This window comes from Homarus americanus, unplaced genomic scaffold (assembly GCF_018991925.1).
Source record: "Homarus americanus isolate GMGI-L3 unplaced genomic scaffold, GMGI_Hamer_2.0 scaffold25467, whole genome shotgun sequence".
Taxonomy (NCBI): Eukaryota; Metazoa; Arthropoda; class Malacostraca; order Decapoda; family Nephropidae; genus Homarus; species Homarus americanus.
This window is the reverse complement of record NW_024732867.1, coordinates 8,283,623-8,302,140: the sequence shown is the minus strand read 5'-3', so window position 1 is coordinate 8,302,140 and position 18,518 is coordinate 8,283,623. Positions and strand designations below refer to the sequence as shown.

The following is an 18,518-nucleotide window of genomic DNA, read 5'->3' as shown; positions in this document are numbered from 1 at the left end:
TTGATAACTGCGACAGATGTATAGTTTAGTCTACAGTAGATATTCAAAGTGGCCGTCCGACAAAAAATGAACACGAGATCAACTACCTCGACGAATTATGGAAAATGCAGACGCATAATACAACGACCATGACGCTCTTGGTAGTGCTACTCCTCCAGTGTTTCCTCGAAGTTGAGTGTGTATCCAACATGTAGGCGGCTGTTTGACAGAGATAGATAAAGTACTAACATATATTGACTTAAGTAAAAGTACTGTTGTTATTTAAAATAGTTAAGTAAAAGAAGGGGTACTCCTTCATGGTTGACTTCTTTAATAAAAGTAAAAATTGCTATTATATACAGTACTTAGCAGTTAGTAAAAGTAAAAATTAAGTAATGATCGCATACAAACATACAGTGAAATCTTCATTTTCATTAAACCAATCATCTACGGCAGGAGTCCTCAACCTGTAGTCCGCGGCGCCCATATACAGTACAGTATATATATATATATATATATATATATATATATATATATATATATATATATATATATATATATATATATATATATATATATATGCAAGTAAATCACTGTAGGTGTGCGTGCTATATGTGTTGTGATTCACATCTTAGGGGATACTTGTACTCTCACCCCTTGTGTTATCAGCACTTGTTTAGCAGCAACTGATTTTCAAAGGTGTTATCTGAAAGATTTGCTCTTCTTGGTGTGAACAAGAACCCAGTGAGGAACTAAACCGCTTCATGTTGCAGAAGCAAGCAAATGTGTGTTTACCTTGATAGATGCCTTCAAGGAGGACCTTTTAAAACATTCATACTGGCTCGTGTGTTAGTCAGGTACCCGTCTTACTGTCTTAGTCCCATAGCTGGTGCAGATCTTGACAGATGGAAACAAATCTTCTTCCGACTCTTCCAAATAAGGCCACGGATATTTTCTTTTCTTTTTTTCAACATAGACATGGCCACAGCGGGGTGAAGCGTGCAGGGTCAGCACTAGATTGGAAATGGCTTCTGCTTGTTTCTGTTTCGTTCAGTTTGTGGTTGGTTTGCTAAAGAGCAGAAGTTCTCTTATCGGTCAATTCATGTAAACAAAAGCCATCACCATAGCAATCAGAAAATATTTATCCATTTATTTTTCAAGTGTGACGACATTCCTATGAAAGAAATATAGTTAAAAAAACAGAGGAAATTTCTATATTTGACAAGTAAAAGTAAAGAATAGAATATTTTTAAAGTACTTGAGTAAGCGTAAAGTATAAGAGGAGTTATTTGAGTACCGAAGTGAATTAATATGCCTCACCACTCCCCATCCCTGCCATTTGAACAATTATTGCAGACTAAACTCTTCATACTTATTCAATAAAGCATTTCAATTATGTACAAATCACTCTTTGCATATTTATAGAACATTATTTTTACTGTAAACGGCCTCAAAAATGAACTCCTGAGGTACTGTATTAAGACATGGCCACACCCTTGTACAGTATATGGAAATAAACTCGTCAGGAAATTGGGAGGATTAAACAAGCCGCCGTCATTCTTTTGTTTGCAGAAATAAATAAATCTCTATATTCAGGAATTTAAATCGGCATTTCATCTCTTAAGATTTATTCTTGGGAGAAGCTTTATTGAAACTCTTGAAGATGTATGTATAGAAAATCCATGTTCTATATTTGTAACTTTAGATTATTAGAAAGAGAGCCACTCGCCACGGCGCATCCATCTATCCATCATGGCTCTTACTCAAACATTAAGTGGGCGAGCAACACACTCAACTGTGGTAGCAAAAACACCATCGCACTAAAACTGATATCAGTACATTGTTTATGAAAAGCTGTTAAGCGGAATATCAATGTACTACTGGTGGTCTGCCTACACTATGATTTATACCACGAATTTAGGTCGGATGTGTAACAAACCATAGCAGTTCCTATAATCTCCACTCGTAGGGTTGATGGTGTCTTAACTAGGTTGGATGTGAGTAAGGCGCATGGACCTTACGGAATACCCCCTAGTGTTCTGAGGGAGTGTGAAGAAGCTCTGGCCCCTAGTCCTGTGCTTGCTCGCCTCTTTTGCCTTTGCCTCAAAACCCCAACTTTTCCTTCTTCTTGGAAGCATGCCTCAGTTCAGCCCATCCCGAAGAAGGGTGACCATTCTAATCCCTCTAACTATCGCCCCATTGCCCTAACTTCATCCCTCTCTAAGATTTTCGAAACTATCTTAGACTCTCATTTTCTCCGTCACCTTGAACTCCATTCTCTTTTGTCGGATCACCAGTATGGTTTTCGCCAGGCGAGATCTACTGGTGATCTGCTCTCCTATTGCACCCATCTTTGGTCATCCTCTCTTAGGGATTATGGGGAAACTTTCGTCGTGGCCCTCGACATCTCCAAAGCAGGTGACAGGGTATGGCACAAGTCTTTGCTTTCTAAACTTCCCTTTTATGGTTTCACTCCCCCACTTTGTTCTCTAATTTCTAGCTTCCTTGAAAACCGATCCATGGCAGTTGTTGTCGAGGGATCGATCTCTCGCTCTTTCTCTACCAATAGTGGTGTCCCACAGGGTTCTGTTCTTTCATCTACTCTCTTCCTTCTTTTTATCAATGATATACTTCACACTACGACTATTTCTATCCATTCTTACGCTGATGATTCTACTCTTCACTCTTCTTCACATTTTCCCTTCCCCCTAATTCTCAAACTACAGTACATCTGTTTCTACAGCTGATATCATTTCATCTATCAACGTGGATCTGTGCAGCATCTCCAAATGGGGAGGTAGAAACTTGGTTAAATTCAATAGTAATAAAACACATTATTTGCCAATTACACTTTCCAATTTAGATGATCTCCCACCAATCACATTTCAGGACGCAATCATTCTGCCTAATTCTACAATAGATATGCCATTTCCTCTAATATGTCATGGAAGCCACACATCCACAACATTGCTAAAGCTGCCTCCCGGAAGCTGGGAATGCTGTACAGATGCCCTAGCTACTTCACTCCTGAGCAGTTGCTTCAAGTTTATAAGGGATTCATTCGTCCTAACTTGGAGTACTGCTCTCATATCTGGGGTGACTCTTCTTCTGTCCAACTGTTAGATAGGGTGGAATCAAAGGCATTTCGTCTTATTAACTCTCCTCCTTTAGTTGGTAATCTCTTTTCCCTTTCTCTTCGCCGCAATGTTCCTTCACTCTCTCTCTTTTCCAGGTACTTTAACGGGTAATGTTCAGTGGATTTGGCATTTTGTGTACCGCCGGCACGCGATTTTTTTTTCCTGAGGGCTTCGGTCATTTTCAACAAGCGGCACCGTCTCAGTGTTTGAAGCGCGGCACCACTATACAATCAGCTGGTGGCAGCAAGAATTCGTTCTATCTTGGCCGTGCTGGCGAGGTTAGGTTATTATTTGTTTGTATTAGTATCTATTACGTTAGGATTAAGCCAAGCATGAATGATCGTCTCTTATTCTTTCTTTCTTACATAGTGTACAGTGGTGCCGCGCTTCAAACACTGTGACGGTGCCGCTCGTTGAAAATGACCGAAGCCCTCAGGGAAAAAACCATTTGCCGCCGGCAAGGCCGTGGGCTCGTAACACTAGTCTTGCCCACAGTGCCCACCGTTTCTGTGTGGATGTCGGTCACACTAGAATGAGCCGTTATAGTACATCCGTCTTTCCTCACACAGCTAAACTGTGGAATGCTCTGCCTTCTTCTGTTTCCATACTCATACAGTCTGTCTCACTTCAAAGAGCTGGTTTTTCGGCATCTTCGTGGTGTAGATTAATACAATGTTTTTGTTTTCTATTTTTTCTATTTATTTTATTTTTACTCATATTTTTTCACCCACCAGTTCCCCGTTGTGGGTTCGATGACCTGTGCTCGGGTGGGCTATACCCCGTTAAAAAAAAAAAAGTTTACCAGGCTACAAATTCCTATCTTAATTATATGATATGGCATGTATACTGTACCGTTTAATTACCGTTATAGTGTTTCTCTTCTCGGTGGTCGCCCGGCACGACTACTATATATATACTGTAGCTGGATCAGTCGCCTGCGTGAACGTCTTACTTGTTGGAGAAATCTGCAGATACTTTTCCCCTCACTATTTCCATTAGAACGTTCTTTGTTAGAAAGCCGAAATAGAAAGCTCGCGAGTTTTAACTGCATAAAAGACAAAGGGTGAAAGATACCAAGATCTAGGTCAGAATTCAAAGTGGATTATGGATATGATGAGTGACACCAGTAAGGCTTTATAGGTAATAGCCTTGTGTCTCGCCACTGAACCCTCACACCAACTAGGCTCCTGGGCGACGTTATGGCGGCAGTGTGATTGTACGCCAATCTGAATTCATGTCTGCGTTCTTGATTTATTCATTCTCTCCGAGGCATATTTAATATCCTGACGTTTATCGCATTGGAAATAACAAAACAAAATATTAAACAGGACAGTGCATAAATAAATCGTTATTTTTGTTCATAAATGACTTTAAATACCCTCTCCCTTACATACGCAGTGGGTCCATGACTGGTAGAACAGAGGTCGAGTCAAGCGGCGACGCTCCTACTCTACTCCATTTTTATCAACTCCCGCGTTGCCACCTTATCCTGTCGGTATTTGCCACGTTTCAGGATAGTATGAGGGCAGTACTAGACCAAGTGATATAGTGAATTTATTAAACAGGCGACGATATGTATGGTGTGAGGACCTGTGGCTTCAAAATTGTCAGACAAAAAATCCGATTTTGCATAAACGTAACGCTAAATTAACCTAACAAGATAAAGGATTTTAACTTGAGCTTCTGGTGTTGGTGATTATATCCACCGAAGTGTTGGTGATCAGGTCTGTATAGGCTTTCAAAAGAATGAAAAGTACGGAAATGGTGTACTTTGTTAACATATATCTTCCGTGTTTTTTTGCGAAATCGGTTATTTTGCAAAATAACCGGCATTAATATTGGTTATTATGCAAATAACTTACAAACAAGCTAACCAAACTTAAAAAGAATAGGGCCACTTAACTGTGCATAAATCTACACTAGGCATCCTGACCTAATCTTATATATATATATATATATATATATATATATATATATATATATATATATATATATCCTTTGGGAAGCGAAGACGTATAATGAAAAGTAAAATCAGCTCCTGGTAAAACATCATGATTTATTATAAGAGACAGTTTCAGAGAAACTTCCTCCATCATCACACAATCTAAAACGACTATAGTCAATTAAACTCAAAATAGTGATTGAATGAACATGAATTTAAGTCACCAAAACCACGTGTGATAAAAACAAACATTAAGGAAATTTAAATATATGACACACACAAAGGAGCCCAACGTTAAAACACAATGGTTGACCTCTCAGAGTGAGGGTTTCAACTGGTGCAGTAACAGACACTGCCATGCAGAGCTCCATGTTTGTATTCCGTGAGGTGTTAACTGAGAATGACTGTGGTCACCAGGCAGTCTACCTCAGTCCCCGCCGTACACCGACGGTCCTACAGACAGACGGGAGTGCGGAGTGTGCTCTCTTCTCACTGGATGTGGACCCACCGGCGGGAGGCTGGGTCGGCCCTAGACTCCCAACTGGTCGACCTCAACCAACAGTGAATTACTGTACAGGGACTCCTGGATGCAGGTGATCTCCTCCTTCAGATGAGATTGAACGGTATAATCATTAGTGAGTCTCAATCTGCCCCCCAGGCCCTCTCCTCCTCTAAGCCTTTATGCCTCCCTTTAATTCAACAGTTGTTACGTCTGTTAGCTTTAGTCCATGATAATTCTCTTAACATACATTTTTTGTGGGTTCCATCTCATGTTGGAATAACAAACAGTGACACTGTTGACCGTCTCGCGAAGAATGCTTGTGGACTCGTCCTTCCTGCTGCTGGGGCCACACCCTCCCTCCTCCGCTACCGAAAGAAAATACGTTCAGCTGCTCATCTCCCTACAATCCATCGCAGGGATAGTGAACGGGTTGAGAGTATATCCATCCAACACTATGATAATTTTCATTATCCACACAAGTATCGTCGACGTGGACTTAAGGTCTGCAGACATAATGATGTCTCGGCTCGTATTAGGTTAGGATACAGGCAAGTATCTGATGCGGGGATGACCTGCACTTCTCTTCCTGTAAACTCTGTAACTGTCCTAACACTAACACCCTTCAACACTATAGCCTTGGCTGTCCCACTGTCAGGGACCTCCTGCCACAGGGAGTCACTAACCACTATATGTCACCACCTACTTATTCATAATAATTTAGATTTAATTCATGTACAGTCACCCAAAAAAGTCCTGTCACGAACCATGAACCCCAAGATTCAGACTCTTGAATCCGAAGCATTTATGGACAGAATAATGTATCAGTGTCTACTGCTTCGGGTTTACGAGTCTGAATCTCTGGGTTCGTGGTTCGCGACAGGACTTTTTTGGGTGACTGTACGCTACCCACGCTTTGGTGGATGCTAACTCCCTTGTCCTTAACTCCTATCATTGTTTCCATATCACAAGTCATAGCGTGTCCTGCGAGACACGAGTACCACTGTATTGGTGTCTGACCGCATGGTCTTGTGACTTGACTTGTTGCCCCTTGGGGTGTGTAAATTAATTAAATAATAACTGATACTGACTAGTTTTGTTGGGTGGTCTGGCTAAGAGTGTGTTGACGAATAGCACTGAGTGATAGAATGATAAACTGCCTGTCTGTCCTAATTGACCTACCCAGATGTTCAAAACAGCGGGCCTTAAGGCTCTCTTCACATGAGGGTTCTTTCACTAAAACACGTTTGATCGGGCAGGTATAATTTTGTCAGCCGTTCACACGAACGTGTTTTCCCGCCACGTGAAAACCTCGACTTTTGCCCCTCCAAAGATGAACCACAACTGAGACGCGTGAAAACACTCTTGTGTGAAGGGAGCCATAGCTACATGAACATTTCTTCACGCTCGCTTATTTTTTCAAGCCAAGGGTTGGCAGTAAATGCATGCTGTGACTGCGCACGCAGCATCAACTTTTCCTGCTCACGCCCGTGTGAAGGGTCCCATTGAACTCTGTACAGTATTTCTAAACCGCAAGTGTTTTCACGCAATGTGAAAACACGCTCGTGTGAAGGGAGCCAAGTTGGCGTTTTGCTTTGCCAACATACATCGTATTACAGCGATGACACTCGTACTTATATGCCACAAAATACGTTTTTTAGGCACCACATCTTTAAGCCTGGAAAAGCCTGGATTATTTACGATTTGGTTACATGAGGGTAAAATTCTCTGATTAGTCGACTCAATTGGTTCCTTAAAGAAAAGCTTTGTTTACCTGCGAATGTTAATGGTAAAAGCAAGGAAACTCGTTTTATCATGGCGTCTTTTTGTTTTGGCAGTAAAGGTTTATTTAACGCGTTAACTGTATAAAATTCAAGAAATTTGTTTGTGAAACCATTAGATAAGTGTTTTTTTTTTTTTTTTTAAGAATCTGAAATTCAAAGTAAAGGCTGAAAAGTAGTCGGGACATAACGTGTATTCGGAAGGCTCTAGTCACCAGCGTTAATATTAATTTTCTTCAATATTGAATAGGAAGAAAAGAGGAAAATTTTGTCATTAGACCAGTAAAAGTGGGTTTTCTGTAAACCAATGTAACAAAAGAGTTATTTGAATGACTTACCAAAATATCAAGGAATGGTAATTGCTTATTTGACTCTTGTTCAACAGCAAACTTTATATTATGATGATGGAAGATAAGATACTATAAAAATTGGAATTTGCTTCTCCGATCTACAGTAACCGCCCCCAAAAAATTCATCAACGAAGCGACAATAAATTAATATTTTTTTCTTTAAATCTGATGGAAAATCCTCAAAGCATTAACCTCAAGATGAGCCATAAACGCATTAGCCAAGGTGTGTGTATAATATTGTTATGTTTACATGGCATTGAAGGTACAGACTCGTTCAAGATTCTTCGAACACTGCTGGAGACAGCTGGCATCTCAAGGCCGTTTGTTTACTATAGTACGTAGTAAAAATTATGAATAAATGTAAAAGTGATCGGTGATTGGTTACTTAGTTCCCCGTTGCTTAATTTAATGGTTGGGCTTTGTTGTTTCGTAATATATTATGCTACGTACTATAGTAAACAAACGGCCTTGAATTGTCTGCTGTCTCCAGCAATGTTCGAAGAATCTTGAACGAGACTGTACATAACATCACGTAAAGTAGAGAGGTTCACAAATTCAGAGTTCTTTCCCGTCCAAACAGGGGTTAAACAAGGGTGTGTAGTGACACCAACTCGCTTTTCCATCTTCTTGGCTGCCTTCCTTACTCGTGTCAGTGCCAATTTAGCCAGCGGGGTGAACATCGAGTACCGGGTGAAGGGTCTTTTCAACATAAGACGACTCCAGGAAAGAACAAAGGTGCCGGCAGCTTTCATTACTGAACTTCAGTATGCAGACGACCTCACCCTTGTTGCTCACACCGAACACGACCTACAGGAGATCCTGAACACCTACGCAGACGCGTATGCACACTTCGGCCTTGAGGTGAATGTACGTAAAACTCAGATTTTCTTTCTACCTGCCCCTGGTTCAGACACACCTCCACCATCCATCCAGCTTAACGGTACTACCCTCTCTAATGTTGCCCACTTTCGGTATCTCGGCTCCCACCTGTCCACCACCTCAGTCATCGATGAAGAGATTCAGCATCGGATCAGATGTGCATCTCAAGCCTTTGGCAGACTCCGAAATCGTGTCGTCAGCTGTAGGGAGCTGAAATTAACTTCAAAGCTGCACTTATATCAAGCAGTGGTCCTCCCCACCCTGCTATATGGCAGTGAGACATGGGTCACACACAGGAGGCACCTCAAGGCACTTGAAAACTTTCACCACCGTAGTCTACGTTCCATCCTCCGAGTTCGCTGGGAAGACAGGAGAACAAATGCCAGTATTCTTGATGGCACCAACTGTAGGAGTATCGAGGCTACCATTATTCATGAACAATTACGTTGGACTGGCCATGTTACCTGCATGGACGACAGTAGACTGCCAAAGCAGCTAATTTACACTCACCTAACAGACATTTGAAAAGTTATAAGGATAGTCTTAAGACAAACCTGAAAAGTGCCAAATCGAACCCCTCACCTGGGAGTCGATTACTCCACATCGTAACGCTTGGAGGAGCACCACACAAGGTGTCAATACTTTCGAGTTAGCCCTAATGCATAACTAGGCAGACAAGCGCCAACGCCGGAAAGACGCTGTCACCGTCCCTCCCGCAGTAGATGGAGCCCTCCACATGTGCAACGAACGTGTACGACGCTGCCGGTCCCATATCGGTCTCTTTAGTCACCTCAAAACTCACCAACCTAGGTGACATCCTATATAACTAATATCATTGTATCATAGCTGGATGATCGTCATACTCGATTCCAAGTGACAGCAAAATAGTAGTAGTTTACTGTGATATGTGGATGGTTTTTAGATAGTTCCCAAGTATTGACGAAGATTTATGGCTAAAGTCTTACACAAAGTTGACAGATGATTTTCACACAATCTGCACCAAACGAGATGATGAACCCTCACTGAACTAGACCTGAGGATGGCAGTGCTCATATTTTACAATTCACGACATCAATTGTACTCCACTTGGGTTGGCATTTCATACATAGTCTAGGTGAGGGAGCGTCTGGACTTACTCCTTCAAACACATTTTGCCTCATGTTTTTATTTGTAAGTTTTGTGTTTAATGATCTATGTTTATTTTGCTATCCTGCGCCACATATACAATGCTGTACAGTGCATATCACCTTTTTTACATTTCTCTTTAGTACGTAATGATGTACTCTGGCTTACCCCAAGTACTAACCCTCTTCCACTTCAGGTCTACGGCCGTACCGCGGGAAGGTAGCCACTAAGTGCTTACGGGTGCTAGGGACGGTGTGGCAGGCGACGTTCGCCAGGGTGGGCGAAGATTGGGTCTTCTTGGCGGTGCTGGGCGTCGTCATGGCCATCATATCCTTCATCATGGACTACGGCATTGCCATGTGCAACAAAGGTACCTGTGTACGTCTATTTGTATGTATGTTATTTGTGTGCTCAATAAAGGTACACATGTTGTTGTGTCGGCGCGGCGGGGTGACGGAGGTTCTGGCACGAATCTACCAGTCACCAAATATACCTCTTTGAACTCTATCCCGGAGGCCAACTACCTTGTACGTGTCGCCACCTAGGGATCTTTTTTTTTTCTCCAGAACAGTCGTGTATCATAGTTGCTACTACTCAAACAATCAGTTACAATACCAAATCAAACGTAACTTGGGACATTTTTCTCTAGGATGGCCATGTCGCCGAACAAAAGATTGAAAACTATTTTAGGTAACAATGAAGAGGTTTAAATACACTTGTAATTCTCTATATAAGGATTTAAGTGAACTTATAATCCAATATATAAGCATAACAACCAACTCTACTGCAACGTAAATACACGACTCAAAAAAGTATAAATTTAAGATGTTATCGTGCACAGGGTTCGTGATATTATTTGTTCAGCATGTATCTCTAGGATTAACAGACCTTGGGAGTTTTTCTTGTAGGATAACCGTGAACATCACTACCAACAGACTTAGCAGACCATTTGGATCACATGAAAATTTGGCACCCTGCTTATTCAACTGATCAAACACACTAACGTTAAGGTGGGCCATTCAAAAAATTACGTAACGCTTTTTTCCACCCATATTTATATCCCCCTGTAACACCCTCCCCTGTAACACCTCCTGTAACACCCTCCCCCCCCTCCTCCCGGACTCACAACACTGCCCCAGATCACACCAACAGCCGGGCAAGATCCCTAAAATTCACAGAGGTACAAATTTTTATAAATTTTGTGCGAATTTCCATCGTACGAATAAGTGTTACAATGATGGGAATGATAATGAGTCACGTTCATTGTAAAGTTGTATTGATCGCTTTTACCTTTACAGTATTTGAAGAAAAACAAAAGAATATGGATACACTTGACAAGGGATAGAAAGACCTCAGTACATATATTTCCTCTGTAATTCTTAGCACACTTTTAGTATTAAAGAATTTCACTAATTACATCTGTATTATTAAAGCTTTATTTTATTTTTCTACTGTTACATAACACTTCTTATGACACCCTCCATCCCCCTGTAACACACCGTAACACCTGGCTTGATACCCCCCTACCCCCCTCTGCGTTACGTTATTTTTGAATGGCCCTTAACCTAACCTAACCTAACCTAACCTAACCTAACCTAACCTAACCTACCTCAACCAGGTGTTTGAATTAATCATCAGGTGAAATAAACTGGATTACGTAATCTTCATGCTATCAGACGACTATATACTCAACTTGATCCATCTCAAACTTTCCATTGGTTACTGAACTGTATCGAAGTGTTACAGCGAGGATCTGGCTGTACTGGGTCCACCATTAACAGCGTTCTCTTGTTTTACAGCGAGGATCTGGCTGTACTGGGTCCACCATTAACAGCGTTCTCTTGTTTTACAGCGAGGATCTGGCTGTACCGGGACCACCATTAACGGCGTTCTCTTGTGTTACAGCGAGGATCTGGCTGTACCGGGACCACCATTAACGGCGTTCTCTTGTGTTACAGCGAGGATCTGGCTGTACCGGGACCACCATTAACAGCGTTCTCTTGTGTTACAGCGAGGATCTGGCTGTACCGGGACCACCATTAACAGCGTTCTCTTGTGTTACAGCGAGGATCTGGCTGTACCGGGACCTGGCGAGTCACACGGCGTTACAGTACCTGGCTTGGGTCTCGCTCCCGATCTGCCTCATCCTGTTCTCTGCCGGGTTCGTCCACATCCTGGCGCCACAAGCAGTCGGTTAGTGTCTCTCACAGTTCTTTACCTGCCTCTCACGGGCTCTCATTGCTTCTTACCTCCCTCTCACTCAATGTTTGTCTTCTCCTACCTCTCACCTGCCTCTCCACTGCTCTTGTGTGCTTCTCAATGCCTCTGGCTGCCTTTTATATGTTATTCTTGCTGCTCTTGTTCGTCTCTCACTGCCTCTCACCTGCCCCTCACAGCTGTCAACTGCCTCAGAACTTCTCCTTCCCCTCCATTCATATGTCACTCCTCTACTGCCCTCGCGTGCGTCCCCTCACCCAACCCTCTCATAATTACTTGGGTGTCAACAGTTAACTATCAAATGCTTTGAATATTCCTTCAAACACTTTTTATATACTGTATTCTTTCATAATCTGAATAACAACATAAAAATCTATAAAATAAAATATTGAAATTCGTGTCACCGATATCGACATATTGATTGTTAAGTTCCCGAGCACATAATTTAAAAATGGTTATGGTTGATGGTGTTAGATTGACGCTTATCAAAAGTTGAATCATTTTTGTAATATTCAGATTTTTATTTTGCATTGAAATAGAATGAGAGTGTTAGCCGCAGTGTAGTCAATTATAATGGTAGAGAAAATAAGATTATTACCGCCTGGAGGTATAGTGTTGGTTACCAAGTAGTGCTGTCAGAGGAGGTCCTCACAGGCTGGCGAGGTCCTCACAGGCTGGCGAGGTCCTCACAGGCTGGCGAGGTCCTCACAGGCTGGCGAGGTCCTCACAGGCTGGCGAGGTCCTCACAGGCTGGCGAGGTCCTCACAGGCTGGCGAGGTCCTCACAGGCTGGCGAGGTCCTCACAGGCTGGCGAGGTCCTCACAGGCTGGCGAGGTCCTCACAGGCTGGCGAGGTCCTCACAGGCTGGCGAGGTCCTCACAGGCTGGCGAGGTCCTCACAGGCTGGCGAGGTCCTCACAGGCTGGCGAGGTCCTCACAGGCTGGCGAGGTCCTCAACAGGCTGGCGAAGGTCCTCACAGGCTGGCGAGGTCGCCCACAGGCTGGCGAGGTCCTCTGAGCTGGCGAAGGTCCTTACAGGCTGGCAGGTCACCTCCTGAGCTAGCAAGGTCCTCACAGGCTGGCGAGGTCTAACAGACTGGCGAGGTCCTTACAGGCTGGCAGAGGTCCTCACAAGGCTGGCGAGGTCTCACAGGCTGGCAGATCTCACAGGCTGGCAGGTCACCACAGGCTGGGCGAGGTCTTCACAGGCTGGCGAGGTCCTCCTGGGCTAGCGAATCCTCCACAGGCTGGCAGGATCCTCACAGGCTGGCTGAGGTCTTTATAGGCTGGCAGGGGTCCTCACAGGCTGGCGAGGTCCTCCTGGGCTAGCGAGTCCTCACAAGCTGAGGTCCTCCTGAGCTGGCGAGTCCTCACAGGCTGGCAGGTCACTTACAGAGCTGGCAGGGTCCTCACAGGCTGGCAGGTCACCCCAGGCTGGCAGGTCCTCACAGGCTGGCGAGGTCACCCACAGGCTGGCAGGGTCCTCACAGGCTGGCGGGTCGCCACATGCTGGCGGGTCCGCCTGGGCAGCAGGGGTCCTCACAGGCTGGCGAGGTCCTCACAGGCTGGCAGGTCCTCACAGGCTGGCGGGGTCTCAATGGCTGGCGGGTCCTTATAGGCTGGCGGGTCCTCACAGGCTGGCGGGGTCTCCACAGGCTGGCAGGAGTCCTCTGGCTGGCAGGGTCTCACAGGCTGGCAGAGGTCCTCCTGAGCTGGCAGAGGTCCTCACAGGCTGGCGAGGTCCTCACGGGCTGGCAGGGTCCTCCACAGGCTGGCAGATCACAGGCTGGCAAGGTCTCACAGGCTGGCAGGTCTCACAGGCTGGCGGGGTCCTTACAGGCTGGCGAGATCTCACAGGCACAACGAGGTCCTTGCCAGGCGAGGTCCTCACAGGCTGGCAGGTCCTCACAGGCTGGCAGAGGTCTCACCAGGCTGGCAGGTCTCACAGGCTGGCGAGGTCACCCACAGGCTGGCGAGGTCCTCACAGGCTGGCGAAGGTCCGCCCTGGCTGGCGGGGTCCTCACAGGCTGGCGAGGTCCTCACAGGCTGGCAAGGTCCTCACAGGCTGGCGAGGTCTCCTGAGGTCTCTGAGCTGAGGTCCTCGAGCTGAGTCTGAGCTGAGTCCCTCAGAGTCCTCACCTCCCACAGGCTGGCGAGGTCCTCACAGGCTGGAGGTCTCCTGAGCTGGCAGGGTCTCCACAGGCTGAGATACAGGCGCGAGTCCCTCCCCACTGGCGAGGTCCTCACAGGCTGGCTGAAGTCCTCGGCTGGGAGTCCACAGGCTGGCGAGGTCTCACAGGCTGGCGAGGTCCTCATAGGCTGGCAGGTCCTCACAGGCTGGCGAAGAGTCCTCACAGGCTGGCGAGGTCCTCACAGGCTGGCAGGTCTCACAGGCGGGTCCTCCACAGGCTGGCGGGTCTCCTGGCTGGCGAGGTCCTCTCACTGGCTGCGAGGTCCTCACAGGCTGGCAGAGGTCCTCCGGATGGCGAGGTCCTCACAGGCTGGCAGGTCACCAGGCTGGCGAGGTCTCACAGGCTGGCGGGGTCCTCACAGGCTGGCGAGGTCCTCACAGGCTGGCAGGTCCTCACAGGCTGGCAGGGTCCTCCAGGCTGGCGAGGTCTCCTGAGCTGGCAGGGTCCTCACAGGCTGGCAGGTCCTCACAGGCTGGCGAGGTCCTCAGGCTGGCGAGGTCTCACAGGCTGGCGAGGTCCTCACAGGCTGCGAGGTCCTCACAGGCTGGCGAGGTCTCACAGGCTGGCGAGGTCTCCTGGGCTGGCGAGGTCCCTCCAGGGGCAGGTCTCCTGAGCTGGCGAGTCTCAGGCTGGCAGGTCCTCACAGGCTGAGCTCCTGCGAGTCCTCACAGGCGCAGGAGGTCCTCTGAGCCAGCGTCTCCCACAGGCCGAGGTCCTCACAGGCTGGCGGGGTCCTCCAGGGGCGAGTTCTGAGTGGCGGATCTCACAGGCTGGCGAGGTCTCTCAGGCTGGCGAGGTCCCTCACAGGTTCGAGGTCCTCACAGGCTGGCGGGGTCCTCACAGGCTGAGGTCCCTGAGCTGGCAGGTCCTCACTGGCTGAGTTCTCCTTGAGCTGGCGAGGTCCTCACACTGGAGAGGTCCTCACAGGCTGGCGAGGTCTCACAGGCTGGCAGGGTCTCACAGGCAGGTCCTCCCACAGGCTGGCGAGGTCCCCACAGGCTGGCGAGGTCCCCCACCAGCTGGCAGGGTCCTCACAGGCTGGCAAGGTCCTTACAGGCTGGCGAGGTCTCACAGGCTGGCGAGGTCCTCACAGGCTGGCAGGGTCTCACAGGCTGGCGAGGTCCTCCAGAGCTGGCAGGTCTCCTGAGCAGCAGCAGGTCCTACAGGCTGGCGAGGTCCTCACAGGCTGGCGAGGTCCTCAGAGCTGGCGAGGTCCTCACAGGCTGGCGAGGTCCTCCTGAGCTGGCAGGTCCTCACAGGCTGGCGGGTTCCTCTGGGGGCTGCGAGGTCCTCAGCTGGCGAGGTCCTCACAGGCTGGGGAGTCCTCACAGGCTGGCGAGGTCCCTACAGGCTGGCGAGGTCCTCGAGAGCTGACAGGTCTCACCGGCCAGGTCCTCACAGGCTGGCGAGGTCTGCAGGCTGGCACCAGGCTGGTCCTCTGGCAAGGTCCTACAGGCTGGCGGTCCTCTCAGGCCCTGGCAGGTCCTCAATGGCTGGCGAGGTCATACAGGCTGGCAGAGGTCCTCACAGGCTGGCGAGGTCCTCACAGGCTGGCGAGGTCCTCACAGGCTGGCAGGTCCTCACAGGCTGGCGAGGTCCTCACAGGCTGGCCGAGGTCCTCACAGGCTGGCAGGTCCTCTAGGCTGGCGAGGTCCTCACAGGCTGGCGAGGTCCTCCAGGCTGGCGGGTCTCCTGGGCTGGGGTCCTCACAGGCTGGCGAGGTCCCACAGGCTGGCGGAGGTCCTCACAGGCTGGCAGGTCCTCTCAGGCTGCGAGGTCCTCCTGAGCTGGCAGAGGTCCTCACAGGCTGGCGAGGTCCTCAGAGCTGGCAGGTCCTCACAGGCTGGCAGAGGTCCTTACAGGCTGGCAGGTCCTCAGAGCTGGCAGGTCCCCACAGGCTGGCAGGGTCTCACAGGCTGGCGAGGTCCTCACAGGCTGGCGAGGTCCTCACAGGCTGGCAGGTCCCTACAGGCTGGCGAGGTCCTCACATTAAGGTCTCACAGGCTGGCGAGGTCCTCTGGCCGAGGTCCTACAGGCAGGTCTACAGGCTGGCGAGGTCCTCACAGGCTGGCAGTCCTACAGGCTGGCGAGGTCCTCTCACAGGCTGGCGAGGTCCTCCTGGAAAGCACAGGCAGGGTCCTCAACTATGTAGTGGTCCTCAGATAAAGTAAAAAGATAAAAAGGTTTATTGAGCGTCCCTAATGGCAGACCCTTTTATTGATTTATAATTATATACTATAAAAGGCTATATAAACCTTATCAACCCTTAGCTTACAAAAGTGTATACAGGTATTAGCATTTATATTTATAAAAGCCTTAGTCAATAAAAAGGTCTGTCCATTTGTTTATCGTTACCACTAAAATGTTTTATTAAAGGGACCGTAAAAAGCCCCCAAAATATAGTTTTAATGGGGCCCTGTACACAATATATTGATAATTACAGTATGCTGGTGATCACGTATACTTTCTTGGTCCAAACTCTTAGGAAGGAAAACTGAATCTGAACCCGTGATTGAAAAAAGTGAAAAACCTTAGATGCATTAACAAAAATAGACATGGAAATCAGACATAACAATGAAGAGTACACTAACGAATTATAAACATGGAAAATGGAAATTCAAAGTGAAGAAGTCCTATACAGTATACAGTACTGTATATAACTCGGCGCTCATTTTCCTTATATTAGCGTTTGTGCGCTGCTTACCCCTTGGCCAAGATAATCCTCACACGTCTTTCAGTTATACCCTGGATGCTGTACAGCCGAGCTTGACACGGTGCAAGAATCCGGACTGTTGGGACATGACATTACGTTTCAACTTTGCACTAGTTCCTTTCCACAGAGGGGACTTCTCACTCTAGCACACGCCCTTCACCACTGTCTCTTACTCGACAATCTTGCAATACTCCGCGAAAATAGATCCAAAATCAATGCTATCAAACAGTGTACTGGGTTTCCGCCCCGCTCAACTTGAATTTGATCGGCTGTGAAAAGGAAGTCAGAGCGTAACTGGGCGCCCATTGGGTTGCACTGGATATTGGAAACCAGTGGCGCTTTGAATATCTTTCTGTCTTTCCTTTTCTTCTTCATTTTATCCTATATGTATATTTGCACGTGGTAAGTACCGTTAAAACATGATCAATAAGTTGTTACGTGTTGATTATTCATATAATTATCCATATTTATACATCTCCATCGCCCTATTTATATTAAGTACTGCCAATACATGTAATTAATCTGAAATAATTTTAAATCCAAAATAATTTTTTCAGCTCATTTCTTTACAAAGTAAATTAGGAGAAGCAGTGTGTCATGTTGTCAAATCTCGTGGTGGGATTGAAGGGGTATCTGGCAAATTTATTGATCAGTTATGTCACAATACAAAACATATACTGTTTAGGTTATTTAAAGGAAAAATATGGTTATTGATGTTTCGATACACACTCAGTGTTATACAGTATTCCAAACATTTCATAAAGAATGAATCGAAGATATACAAAGACAAAAGTCATCCGAAGGCAAAAATATAAAAACCAGTTATAACTTTTAGGCTATTATGGACAGCAGTGTACCATGCCATGTCCGAAAAAAAGTATTTTACATCTCAAGGGATATGTGGCACTAAATATACCCTTTATTTGTCTAAAATACTCGCTAAAATTGCAGTTTCCCTACCAATTGGTTTTTGACCAGATATCTAGGTGTTTCTTATGGTATTTGGTATGACTCATTCGAATTTGGCCTTCATTCCCGTCGGAAATGACCTAACCAACCAAAGAAGCCAACCTAACATTACTGTAAACGCCTTAGTTAAGGACGTTCAGGTGACGGGCAAGTCAGAGGAATGATTGAAACCGTCTTTTGACGCATTCAATATTTATTGATGTGGTCAAAACCTGCAGAGAACAAGGCGTTCATTAGTATTACATGGTGATCTATTTGATACGTAATTAGTTAGTCTCACAGATTTCATCTTAATAGATTATATAAACATAGTGACATGATACAAAGTTCATAATTCTATTAATCTTAGTTTCATTTCATTCCGCATTGTCTTATTTCTCCAGATAAGGCAGAAACGAGTAGGCATAATTAGTCCACAATATTTCAGTACTGAGGGTATGTCATCACTTTGGCTGTACTTACAAGTGCGGGCCAATGCGAACCAGTATGGTGTTCAGGGACAATAGTACTGTGTAAATTGTTCCAGCACAAAAACTCGGCCAGAATCGGTGTTTCCCAGAGGCCTGGTGGCTGGTCCTCACAGCATAGAAGGCGATCTGCGTCATGGGAGATCACACCCTTTAAACCATACACTCAGCAGAATCAGGGCATCTTGTTTGTGCAGGTCGCGGGGGGGGCGCACGTGGTCCTAGGCTGATAGATTGAATGTTTGTTCGGGTAAGGCAACGCCAGCACT

At 46.2% G+C, this 18,518-nt stretch overlaps 1 protein-coding gene across 5 annotated transcripts in view; it reads left to right on the top strand.

Annotated features, from left to right (window-relative positions):
• Window positions 1-18,518, top strand: part of LOC121869191 (chloride channel protein 2-like) — a 136,901-nt gene that overhangs the window by 30,987 nt on the left and 87,396 nt on the right. For all 5 annotated transcript variants that reach the window (XM_042370423.1, XM_042370422.1, XM_042370425.1 and 2 more), the window contains exons 3-4: window positions 9,889-10,062; window positions 11,757-11,885. In XM_042370423.1, the coding sequence (XP_042226357.1) occupies window positions 9,889-10,062; window positions 11,757-11,885 (303 nt within the window). The remainder of the gene's footprint in view (window positions 1-9,888; window positions 10,063-11,756; window positions 11,886-18,518) is intronic.